The 13,651-nt window shown below is 42.4% G+C and overlaps 1 protein-coding gene across 1 annotated transcript in view; it reads right to left on the reverse strand.

Annotated features, from left to right (window-relative positions):
* The window catches only part of PAK5 (p21 (RAC1) activated kinase 5), a 265,152-nt gene that overhangs the window by 13,494 nt on the left and 238,007 nt on the right, over positions 1-13,651 (reverse strand). The window contains exons 5-7 of the mRNA XM_080684532.1: positions 9,873-10,364; positions 7,438-7,571; positions 4,518-4,644 (exon numbers count right to left, since the gene is read on the reverse strand). Coding sequence (XP_080540658.1) covers positions 4,518-4,644; positions 7,438-7,571; positions 9,873-10,364 — 753 coding nt within the window. The remainder of the gene's footprint in view (positions 1-4,517; positions 4,645-7,437; positions 7,572-9,872; positions 10,365-13,651) is intronic.

The raw sequence follows: 13,651 nt of genomic DNA on the forward strand, positions 1-13,651 counted from the left end.
CCTTGGTAAAGAGGCACTGACTTCCAGCTGATTGTCAGGGGCACAGTAAAGAGGGAGTGGGCCAGTCTATGCCCATTATCTATCCCTTACCCTCACTTCAAATCCCGTGGGAGAGAGAGCACAGACATGGTGCATTGTCTCTGGACATTATGCTAGTTTGGGTTCTGGCAAAACACATCCCAAGTCAAGGATTCAGCACTGGGGAGGTACAGGGAACACTAGTGGTGAAATGGGGAAGTACAGCAGGGAAGGGAAGGCAGTCAGTCAAGGGTTAAGTAATTACCAAGCAAGTTACCACAGTGTGAATTAAATCTCAGTCCTGCTGAGGAAGTCTGGGAGATGGTGGAGGACGTGTGCCTCAGAGCTATTCCATCCAAAGGCAAGGCCTGTGGTTTTTGCACACCAACTCCCATCATCCGTGTCCGGGCTGTTCCTGGGGAGTGTAGATGTTAATTCCCTGGAATTTCCAGCCTGCTTTGTGCTAGAAAAGCAGACAATGGTGGCCAGGGAAAGAGATGCAGATGGTGGCATTTGGAGGTGGAGCTAGTGAGCACTGACATAGGAAATCATGGGTGGGGGACCAGCAGAGGCTGCTTCAAGTGCCACTCACTTTCATCACGCCACCTCTGTCACCACCATGTGGGAATTCAGGCTCAGTGTTGTCAGATGTTTTGATTGTTTGCAGGGAAGACAGGAATCTGAAATTTCATAGGAAACTTCCCAATTTTTAAATTATGGCAATTTATAATAATAAAAAAAAAAGACCATAAAGATCATTTGTGTGTGTCCCTTTTCAATAGGTGCACTGGGCTTAATAGGTTTGAATTTCATTCCAGCTAATGAATTTGATAAAAGTTAATCCCTCACTGTCTAGTGGCCCCTGAGTATCATCTCTCAAATGCAAGCCCCCAGCCAAGGGCAGATTGTGGATGAATTGACTCAACGCTTAATTGCAGGGCGGGGGTGTGGGGGTGGGGGCTGGAGGGGACTGCCCTCTTCCTGAGCATCTCCCTTGTACCTTGTTTACTTCTGACGGTTTTACACAAATTACTTCATGTAATTCTTGCAATCACTCTGTGACATGCTATTTATTTTCCCTTTCAAGCCCAAAACACCACATTCCCTTTGCTTCTCCTAGATATTATTTCTGCCATGGAAAAATAGTGAATGATTTACTTTCAGTTGATAGCAAATAATTTCCCTTCAGGCCTTTGAAGAGGCCAGAAAGGATTTGTCCTTTTAAATCTGAACAATTTTACTGTCTTTAATTTTTTTTTTAAATAATTAGGAGGTAGCAAGAAATGTGCACCCAACCCTCCCTAATGTTAGTATCTTATACAACTACTAGAGGCCCAATGCACGAAATTCATGCAAGAGTAGGCCTTCCTTCCCTCGGCTGCCAGCACCGGCTTCCCTCTGGTACCCGGGACCCGGGCTTCCCTCCAGCCGCCAGCAGGCACCAGGGGCCTGGGCTTCCCTCGCAGCCCAGGCTTCATCCAGAAGGTTGTCTGGAAGGACGTCCAGTCTAATTAGCATATTACACTTTTATTACTATAGATAATTCAATATCAACACCAAGATATTGATGTTGGTACAGTCCATAGAGCTTATTCACATTTCATCAATTATATCTGAACTCATGAGTATATGTAGTATATGTATGTGTTTATATACTCTGCAATTTTATTACATTGTAGCCTTGCATAATCATGACTACAATCAAGTATCCAACTGTACCAAAACCATAAGACTCCCTGGTGCGGCCCCTGTACAGTCACACACTCCTAATCCCTAACCCCTGGCAACTGCTAATTTGATGTACATTTCTATAATTACATTATTTCCTGAAGGTTACATAAATGAAATTATGCAGTGTGTATCCTTTAGGTTGGCTTTTTTTTTTTTTCACTCAGCATAATTTCCTTGAGGTTCATCAAGTATCCATTTATTCATTCCTTTTTTTTTTTTTTTTTTTGCTGAGTGGTATTCTATGGGTACAGATATACCACAGTCTGTTTAACCATTCACCCTTTCAAGGACACTTGGGCAGTTTCTTGGTGGGGGTTATTATGAATAAAACTGCTGTAAACATTTGTGTGCAAGTTTATGTGAAGAAATAAGTTTACATTGCTCTGAAGTGTATGTCACATGGCAAGTTCACTTTTAATTTTGAAAGATAATGCCTAATGTTTTTGAGAGTGGCTGTACCATTTTACATTCCCACCAGCCATGTATAAATAAGTGGGGTTATCCCTATTTTTATTTTAGCCATTTTGATAAACATGTAGTGGTATCTTCTAGTTTTAATTTGCATTTCTCTAAGGGTTAATGGCATTGAACATCTCCCAACCCTTAGATCTAGGCTTGATTGTGTGACTTACCCTGGCTTAAGGCACATTAGCAAACATGATGTAAGTGGAGGGTTCAAACTTGTGTGTGCATTGGGGCCTGCCTGTGTTGCTGCTCTTGGGAACCTTGACACAGGCAGCACATGAATAGGCTTGTCCTAGTCTACTGGGAGATGAGTGATGCGAAGTCGGTACCTTCACTGCCCTCGCTGAGTGTCAGCCAAGTGCCAGGCAAATGAGTGAGTCCGTTAACTGCAGACTGATCACAAATAAAAAGTGAGCTCAGCTGATGCCACATGGTACAGAGATGAGCTGTCCCAGCTGAGGTCAGCTCATATACTAACTTGGAATTATGAGCAAATATATAGTTGTTGTTTTAAGCCACTAACTGTGGAGTAGTTATATACCAAAAGCTGACTGCTATATACTCTCTTTAACAAATTTTTAGTTAAAGCAATGCAAAAGCAGGATTTAAAACTGCCCATTAAAAATAATCCAAAGTTTGCAATTATATATACATATATGTTTATCTATCTATCTATCTATCTATCTATCTATCTATCTATCTATCTAAAGCCCTTGGCCATAACCCCATAACGACCAAATGACCGGTCACCAGAAGGTGCATGGAGCACCTCTTGATCCCTCCCCACACCCCCCGGCCCACGAGCTGCTCGCGTTTGCAGGGCTTGCGGCCCTTGTGGCTTGCAGGACGCTGAGGGGCTTGCGGCTCGCAGGGCGAGGCGGGGCTCATGGCGGTGAGCTACTTGCATGAGGCGGGTCTGGGTCTTGTGTGATTTCACGTGCTGGGCCTCTAGTACACACACACACACACACACACACACACACACATATTATTACAGCTGTTCATTTGGAAAATAATACAATAATTAATAAGTAATATAAGAATAAACTCTATGTTTCACATACAAAAACATATATTTATATATATATATGAATTTTCTGCAATAAAACTGACAATCTTTTTAAAAGAAAAGCCAAAGTGCTTGGGCATTTTCTTCTGGCTGCCTTCTGACCATTCATGGGCAAATTCTCATATGCCATGAATGTTTTCCACATGGCTGAGCTTGCTGGGTTGTAACAGACAGATCATCAAAGGGACAGCTGGCTGCATTCATCCCAGAACTATTACCTCTGGTGGAAGTTTCAGGGAGGTTAAAAGGACCTAAATAGTGAAAATCTACACTTCAAAACTCTTCCATTTCAGCTTTCCTTGGGCTATCAGCTCATTCTTTTCTTGGCTGTAGAATTCTGTGTTCATTTGTACCATGGTGAGCTGATGAGTTTCACCAGCATCCCTTGAGCAGGTTGCAGTGATGAGAAATGCAGAAATCTGGGCCTGGAGAGATACTAGTGTGATAAATGTCTTCCATGTTTCCTTCTAGATCTATTCTCCTACCTTCTCTGAGCCCTGGGAGGCCAACCTGTGTTAACTGCATGGATGACCTCTGATTTGCTTTTGCCAATAGGTAGCACCAATAGGAGACTGAACATTAGGAACAGAGTGAGGTTGGGGTCCTTATATCCCAACTTCCATCCTGCAGGTTCCCTGTGGTCTGGCTTCCACCGAAGATCAGACTCCTGCCATGCAGCTCTCTTCACACAACAACCTCTATTTCCAGGTTCTGGTAACCAGTTCCCCACCTCACCTCTTCCAGTAAGAGTGGCGCTCCATTCTTGAGCACCACACTAATCCCCATGCGCTTTTCTCATCCCTCACTTTTCTGCATCTGCCCACACCTTATTAAACGCTCCTCAAATTGTCCACTGCAGTTTGACATCTGTTTCTTGCAGGGATTCTGATGGATACTGCAGACACGCATAGTCATGAGAACAGGGTGTACAAAGCCCTAGAAAAGGTCTCTGCCAACAAAAAACAGGAGTATGGCAAAAAAAATTCCTATAATTTCTATTATTTTCTACTCTCATTGTTAAGGTGAAAAATTATCCATCAAATTCAAGTCACAGGTAATTCTGACTAACAGGATGACACATAGGATGGTAATTTCCTTTTTGTAAGCCTTTTGGGAAGGGCAGTGGGCAACTTCTGACTAAAAAATTAGTGTTATAAGAAGTGTTCATAGGAGAACAATACCTAAAACAGAGTGACAAGGCAAAGCATTGAGGAGCCAAACAGGAAGATCTTACCCGTCCATCACTTGTCAGGAGGATGGAGTCACTCTTTATGTCCCTGTGAATCACTCCTTGGTTGTGAAGGTAGGAGAGAGCTCTCAGAACCGAGAGACACACAGTAGCTATCTGTTCTTCATTCATTCTAGAAAGGAAACAACATTTAAGGAACAAGGACAGATTTAAGAACATCCTTGAAATAAACAAAAGAGGCAGCTCTCTTGAGTTCTAGTGAATCAGCCCATGCCTGGAAAATCTATAGGCAATGAAAAGGAAGTCTTTGGCATCTGATTTGCAGAACCTAAGGCTGGGTATGAGGATGCCAGGGGCCATATATAAGCCAAGGGCAAGAGACCCCCATTTGCTGGCTTCTGGGTCATTACTGAAAATGCACTACCTTGGACACCTATAGGTAATTCCTTAGGTGTTGCCAAACCTCCTGGGTCCTGCAGAGGGAGTGCACTGAATAGCACCAAGGTTCCAGGTATATCTGCTAGGTGACCTTGAGCAAGTCCTTTAACTTCCTCGGGTCTCTTTTTACTTACCTTGGAAATGGGAACAACCACGGTTCTCTCCAAGGCTGGGCTCAGGCAAAGTGGCCTTTGGATCTCTGAGACTCTCCCTGCCTCTCACTAGCCCTCCCTCGCCCTCCTCCGGTAACTGGAGGTTTCTTATGCTTCAGGTCCTTCTGTCAAGGACATTGGACCTGCTAATTTACTAATAACTGAGTGTGAATGGATGATCCTGTAATAGACGGGCCATGGGAATGAGAAAGGCAAGTAGAGCACCAGACCAGTGCTCCTCTGGTTTCAGAGGAGACTGCAGAGGTGCTATGAGGTAGTTCTTTCTAACCTGGGACTTCCTTGACAGAATGTATCTGAGCTTATTCATTTGATACAAAATAGAGATTGAAAAGAACCTTGACCAGGGGAGAATTCTAGAGACATGGATCGCCATCGGAAGCTCCCTATGGCAAGAAAGAAAGCCTTTCTTTTAGATATATTTTTATTAATCCAATATAATAAAGCCTAATATGCTAAGTGTCCAGTTGTCTGGTCAGCCATTCAACCAATCAAAACGTAAAATGCTAATGATATGCTAAGGCCACTCAACTGCTTGCTATGATGTGCACTAACCACCAGGGGGAAGACAATTGACCGGTTGAGCAGTCACTATGATGTGCACTGACCACTGGGGGGGGGGGGGGGGGGCAGACGCTTCAATCGGTAGGTTAGCTTGCTGCTGGGGTCTGGACATCGGGACTGAGCGAGAAGGACCGGACACACCCTGGAGCCCTCCCACGGTCCCTCCCTGGCTGGTCAACCTCCCATGTCCCTCCCCGGCCCCAATAGTGCACTGGTGGGGTTCCTTGGCCTGGCCTGTGCCCTCTCTCAATCTGGGCTGATGGACCCCTCCCCCCCAAGTGCACTAATTCCGTGCACTGGGCCTCTAGTTGTTTTATATGTAAGTCATATTTGTCTTGTTCTTAAGTCTCTTCAGTATATTTGTTCCTGCAAATTAAGATTATCTTATGTATTTTGGGGGTGTGCATGTCAATGGCTATACTGCAGAGTCTGCCCATTGAAATGTTGGTGGAAAAGCTTCAGTGTCCTTTGGTTTTGAGATGGTCTACTGCAGCCGGAGAGCTGGAGAGGTCATGATCAAAATTTTGCCTCATTTTAATGGAGAAACAGTAGCATATATTTTCTTCACAGGGTTTCCCAATGCTTGCTATTGTTTTTCATCTGGATTCACTAGTGATTTGGGTGCCATTTCAGTGAAATTAGCTTATATCCAATGACTCTTCTTCATGACAATCCTCTTAACTCTTTGGCACTTTATTACCAGCAAGACTAAACTTAAAGTTTCCCAAATGTAACATTTTTTATCTGTTCCTTAGAACATTGCTTCTTCAAATGTGGTCCATGAATGAACAGCTTGGGCATCGCCCAGGAGCTTTTTAGAATGCAGAGCATTACTTCTCTCCGCACTGAATCAGGGTCTGTCTTTTAATAAGATCCACAGGTGATTTGCATATTAAAATTTGAGAAGCACTGCCTTAGCATATACTCTTTCCTCTGACTTCAATGCCCTTCTTCTCCCACTTTCTGTCTTAGTGAACTCCTATTTATCTCTCAAAACCCATCTCAGATACTCCCTTTTTTAAGAAATCTTTCTTGATACTCCCTGATAGAGACATTCAGGAATTCTTCTATGCTGCCTACATACATCTTTCTAATTCTGCACAGGTAGTATAAGTATTTGTTTCTAATCTGTGACTTCCTTAAGGGAATGGTTTTCAGCCATATTCTTTTGTGTCTTTTGTATATCAGCATATCAGAAACAGCCCAATACATAAAAAGTGATGGATAAACACTTGATGAAATGACCACAACTGTCATATCGGGAAGTACATATCAGGTAATTACAATGGTAATTAACTACCTACAAGACTCTTTAAAAACAGAATCGAAGAATTTTTCTGTTATATAGGTTTGTTATTATGACATAAAACTTTGACTGATCTTCCATCTGCCCCTTCCTTCCCCAGGTACCCTTGGTGTATCAACACCTAGCAATGGCATGTCAACTCAGGAGAATGGAACTTAGTTTTAGATATCTACCTCTATGTAGAAATGGAAAATTCTACTATTCGTCACCAAAACTTCATTCTTGGTAGCTTGGTGATTTTTAAAATTAATGGGTATTAATGAACTTCTGGAGGGAAAGGAGAGTGTTAATTGAATGAATGAACTATACATACAGGATATTATAATAGGCACCTGGGGAATATAGAGGAAGAGGGTAGTCATGACCTTGACTTCAAAGTGCTTACAATTTATGAAGAGTTCATAGGATAGTCATTGTGGCTTCACCCTGGAGGAGAATAACAAATATCTTGCATTGCTTGTCTGGATAAAAAAAAAAAAAAACTTACCTGGTATGAGTGACGATGTCTGTCAAGGCACCACCTTCTAGAAATTCCATGACCACCCAGAGCTCGTCACTGACAAGATAGCTGTTGTACATGTCAACCACATTGTCATGGTGGTAATCCCGCATTATCACAACCTGAGCAAATGGAAAGAGGCTTTTTGACTTGTGACAGTGAAATGTGGCTTCCTGTTCATTTGGGGTGACATTTGTGCTGTGAGTACAATAGATTGAGAGTAGCTATTAGAAATAAAGGCAATCAAGTCAGCAAATTTAGAGAAAATGGCAGGTCAACCAGACATTGGTGGGGGGTTGGTGAGAATAAGGAGTGAGAATAGGCAGAACCAGGACAAAGGTTGCATCAACGGAGGGGGCTGAGCTTCCTGTTCTGGGGGTATGTGGTAAGATATACCTAAGGATCTCCTTTGGAAGGCACCATCCCCACTCTATGGTTAACCTGGTAAAGTATCACTAACTCATGGTTAAGTGAGTAAATGGTGAGTCTCACAAGTGAATAAAGTAAACAATTACTAGGGGTGTGGCCACGTGATAACAACTTAAAAAACTTTTTTAAATATATTTTTATTGATTTCAGAGGGGAAGGGAGAGAGAGGAATGTCAATGATGAGAATCATTGATCGGCTACCTCTTGTATGTCCCCTACTGGGGATTGAGCCCCCAACCTCATCATGTGCCCTGACTGGGAACCATGACCTCTTGGTTCATAGGTCCACACTCAACCACTGAGCCACACCAGCTGGGCCCAACTTCACTTCTTGGGAGAAGGTCTGGGTGAATTTGAGAGTGGTTTGGGCTGAATATAGAGGATGAATTTTGAAGGTAAAAACAAATATGACCCAGGCATCAAAAGGCTAACTAGAGTCTGTTTGCTGAAACTTCCAGGAATTACTGCCCTGTGGCTGCTTCTGGTGACATTTTTTGGAATTAGCACTGAATAATAAATTATAGAGTTGTTTATATGAAATTATATTTCCCTGTCTGTTCTGGCATTGCAAGAAATACATTGCAGAAATCAGAAATTGTGGACGAGGAAGAAGGTGAAGCTCACTCACCTGGTGCTGTCTGCAAGGTTCAGGGCATGGGAAAGAAACGAACACCTTGGGAGCTGGAGATCTGTGGGGCATCTGGTGGCTTCACATGAGCCACCACTGAAGACTCCAAAGTCGCAGCTGATTGCATTTTTACAGTGTCTGTTTATTGTTCTAAGAGCTACATGTAAGTGGTACATTCTTTGCTAAAGACCCACATGTTATCTAGCATTGGAATCCTGACTTGATATCTTTAAGACTTAGATTTCTCATCTACAAAAGCTCATCTCTCTCTTCAAGACCCCCCATAAAATCATTAAACACTCCAAAATGTTTTGTCTCTGGACACAAGTGTTCATTTTTTCTAATTATGTACATTTGGGAACTCCCAAGTGATAAGCAACTTTAAAAGGTAAAATAAGAAAGTGAAAAAATAGGTGCAATAAATAGATAGAAAGGGTTAATTCCTTAATATATCAAGATTTCTTACAAATCAGTAAGACAAGTGCTACCACTCTAATTGAAAATGGTGCAAAGGCCATACAAGTCAATGTAAAAATATAAATATGGGCTGTAAACATTTAAAAATAGATTCAGCTTCACTAGTAATAACATGTTAATTAAAGCTGTAAGATTTATTCATGTCTTTCAGATTAACAGAGATAACAAGATAGCATCCAATGCTAGTGAGGGTAAAACAGGACTACTGATGAGGTCCAAATTTGTACAACTCTCTGGAAAACATATACCATTTCTCTAAGTAGAAAAAATATAGAAAGAAAATACTGAAATATTAGCATGGAATATTTATTGGTTGTAGAATTATGAAGTGTTTAAAAATATATTTTCTGTATCTTCTACAGGAAAAAAATCATTATCTCTATAGTTAGGAAAAAACATTTTAAAGTTCCTAAAAAGTGATAATTAGTTCATTGTTAAACGCACCTTTGTTTATTGTGATGTAAAAAAAATGGCTACAAAGGACATAGAATGTAATATACATACATACATATATATATATATATATATATATATGTATATATATATATATATATCCACATAGAGTAGCATGAGGCTTTAGAATCTGACAGCAACCTGCTGTATGACTGTGGGCTAGCCATTTAACTAATGCGAGTCCAGATTTCCTTGTTGCTATGGTGATGACATCTTTCTGTTTCACAGATTGTGAGAATCACACCAGATCAATGCTTGGCACAGTGGCTTATACACATGAAGTGCATAGAAAGAGACCAGAGGGAAGGATTATGGGGGACGCTATTTTTTTAGTTTATATTTTCACTGTTTTCTAATGTCCTAAACATGTACTATTTTTGAAGTGGGAAATAAGTGCTATGTAAGTGAGAAAGGATGATCCAGACAAGCCATCTACCTCATTAAAAAGCAGCTCTCGTCTCTGCTGCTTTCGAAGGTCCATTTTCTTCACTGCAACTTGTTTCCCTGTGTGTTTTTCGGTGGCGATGCACACAATGCCGGTCGACCCTTCCCCGATTTTGATAAAGTTGTCCAAGTACTCCCTGGGGTCTCCTGGGCTGACCACCAGCTGCAGAGCAGCCCGAAACTGTTCGTGGGACACCCTAGAGGGCTGCTGGTCTGAGGCGGAGCCCCAGCTGGGTGGGGGGTAGGTGCTGGATGAGATGCTGAGAGAGCTCAGATAAGAAGCGGTAGAGATGTACTGTGAGCTGGTCTGTAGGGAGGGGTGGTGGTACAGGGTGGCTTTGTGGTACCCAGATGGGTACTGGTGGCTGCTTGAGGAATAGCCCGCTTTGCTTTGACTTTGAGGTAGTTTGGCGGGGCCCCTGGGATAGGTGTCGGACCCTGACAGTGGAGGGCTGAGAACCATCTGTGCTCGATCATAATCCACCTGGAGAGACAGACAAGGATGGAGAATATCCGCCTGTTACATCTGAATGCCACAACCAGTTGGTTAGGGAACTAACACACGGCTGGTCTAAATGAACAGCGCACTGCACACCTGGTCATGGGTGAGGCTCACCTTTTAAGGCCCGGGTCATCCCTGCTCCCACCTTTTATCTGACCTCCACTCTCCCCATCCAGCCTCTTTTTCTCCTTTTCCCAGTCAAATTCCCCAGAAGCAGACTCTGAGTACTGGATTTGAATGCAAGTAGTGAGTGGGACATGATCTCTGGAGTTATGAAGTGAGATAGGGGAGAGGAAAATACCAATAAAAGATGAATTTTTATAACCAAGTTTTATAACTAAACATATGATGGTTAATTTTATGTTTTAATTTGGCTAGGCTATAGTACCCAGCTGCTTGGACAAACACCAGATCCAATATTACAGTAAAGGCAATCTAAGATGTGATTAATATTTAAATCAGTAGGTTGAGTAAAACAGATTACTCTCCTTAAGTGGATGGGCTGCATCTGATCAGTTGAAGGCTTTAAGAGGTCACCCAAAGAGGAGGGATTTTTTAATCTAGATGGCCCTGGGACCCAAGACTACATCAACTCCCAACAGAATTTCTAGCCTGCCAACCAGTCAGTCAGATTCTAGACTTTCCAGCCCCCACAATAACATAAACAAATCCCTTAAAATCTCTCTCTGTATACACACACACACACACACACACACACACACACATACACACACACACACACACACACACACCTTCCTGAATTCCCATACTAAAGGGTACTATATACTATTTACACACATAACCTAGCATTTACATAAAAGGGAAAACATGACTCCTTACTGACAGCTTTTTATATTGTAGTCCCCCCTCATAGTCCAAGGATACATGCCTAAAACCCTGATAGTACAGAACACAATATTTACTGTTTTCCCCTATACATACATATCTTTTCACTTTAAAAAAAAGCACTTCACAGCTTCTCTTTGGTATATTCAAAATGACAGCATCACTACTCTTGCACTTTGGGGTCATTATTGAGTAAAGTAAAGGTTACTTGAACATAAGCACTGTGATATTGAGACAGTTGATCTGATAACCCAGACAGCTACTAAGTGACTAATAGGAGTGGTGGAATATATACAGCCTGGAGACACTGGAAAGAGAAATGATGAATGTCCCTGGTGGGACAGAGTGGGATGGCATGAGATTTCATCATACTACTCAGAATAGTGTTCAATTTAAAACTTATAAGTTGTTTACCTCTGGGATTTTCCATTAAATATTTTCAGGCAGTGGTTGACAACTGAAACCACAGAAAGTAAAACCATGGATAAGAGAGGCTAGTGTATAGCATTAAGCTAAACATATGCAATGTTCTCACTAAATAAGTACAAAAAGCCAAAATTTGCAGGGAGTTGTGTGTGAAAGAGAAATTTGGTCAGCCCTCAAAGAGACACCAACGAAGAACATTCCAGTCTGATTTGAAGAGTGGATTAAGGGAATTTGCAGGAGAATGGGGAGGTCAGACCCAGCAGGGGTAGGGAAAGCCAGCGAGAGGCTTGTATGACACTAGATATAGGTTCCAGCAATAATCATGTTTTAGGGATCAGAAGGAGTCACCCCTGGAGTGATTGAGATGAGGGATGGGAAATATACCACATCATACTGTGTTCACCTCATTGCTCAGGGCAGAAAGTGCTATTGATCAATGAACTCTTTCTATAAGATCCTGGTGACAACATGGTGCCAGATACATAGAAGATGCTCAAAGATTTGTTGATGAGACCTCAGGCTCCTTCTTTTTTTTTTTTTAAAAATATATTTTATTGATTTTTTACAGAGAGGAAGGGAGAGGAATAGAGAGTTAGAAACATCGATGAGAGAGAAACATCGATCAGCCGCCTCCTGCACACCTCCTACTGGGGATGTGCCCGCAACCAAGGCACATGCCCTTGACCAGAATCGAACCTGGGACCCCTCAGTCCGCAGGCCAACGCTCTATCCACTGAGCCAAACCGGTTAGGGCCTCAGGCTCCTTCTTAACACAGTGCCTCAGAAAGTCTCCACCACTCTACTGGAATGTACATGGAATAACATTTACACACCTCCTCACCCCATCCACCCCAAAGATCTAGGTCTACTTTAATATGGTGGATACTGACCACATGTGGCTATTTAATTAAAATCAATATAAATGAAATTAAATTAAGATAAAACTTCAATTCCTTAGTCATATTAGCTACATTTTGAGCATTTTTAAACAGTCACTGCATCAATAGCACGGGTAGAGATTTCCATCACTGCAGGAAATTCTATTGGGTGGCATTTCTTCTAGATGGATTAATTGCTCCCAGGCAGTATATTCATTGATTCATTTATTCCAGCAACTATGATGTGATAGGCATTATTGCAGGTACAGTGAGAAGGTCCAGTTATAATAAAAATGCATGGTGTTTCTGCTCTCCTGGAGCTTATATTCTAGAGACAGACGATAAATAAGTAAACCAATACATAGACAGTATGTGGTCCAGTAGTGATAAGTGATATGAAGAAAAATAAAGCAGAGTGAGGGGGCTGAGAGGAAGGAGGTGCCATATTGGACAGAAAAGTGCTTTCTGCCCTGAGGGGGTGCCATTCAAGCAGCAACTGGTTGAAGTGAAGGAACCAGCCCCATGAATGTGTGGGGCAGGTGTGATCCAGCCAGAAGGAGGAGCACAAGTAGGATTTCTGAGGCACATATAGTCTTGAGGAACAACATGGAGGCTCTCCTGGAGTGGAGAGGGAGGCAGTTTGGAAGAATGAACAGAGAAGTAGCCAAGAGCCAGAAGACCATGGAAAGGATGCTGGCCAATGCTCTGAGCTAGGTGGGAGCCACTGGAGGTTGCAGAGCAGAAAGGAGCAACATGATCTTGACTCTGGATGCTGGAGAAGAGACTTTGGTGGTAGGAGTGGAAACAAGGATAGCAATTGACTGCAGTAAGCTAGTCAATGTGGGCTGATATCAGGGTGGGTCCTATAGATGGGGTGAAGAGAGGTGGGATCCAGGGTAGGGTCTGAAGATAGAGCTGACAGGAGTTTCTAGGATTGAATTAGAATCTGAAAGAAAAGAATCAGGGATGACTCCCAGGACTTTGGCCTGAACAACAGGCCATTTAATGATTTGAGAAGCACAGGGACAGGAGTAGGTTTTGGGGTGTGGTAACCAGTCTCCATGATGGCTCCCAATGATCCCTGTCTTCAGACATTTATATCCTGGTGTCATCCAAGAA

The sequence above is a fragment of the Plecotus auritus genome (assembly GCF_963455305.1).
Source record: "Plecotus auritus genome assembly, chromosome: 8".
In the NCBI taxonomy this organism is placed as follows: domain Eukaryota; kingdom Metazoa; phylum Chordata; class Mammalia; order Chiroptera; family Vespertilionidae; genus Plecotus; species Plecotus auritus.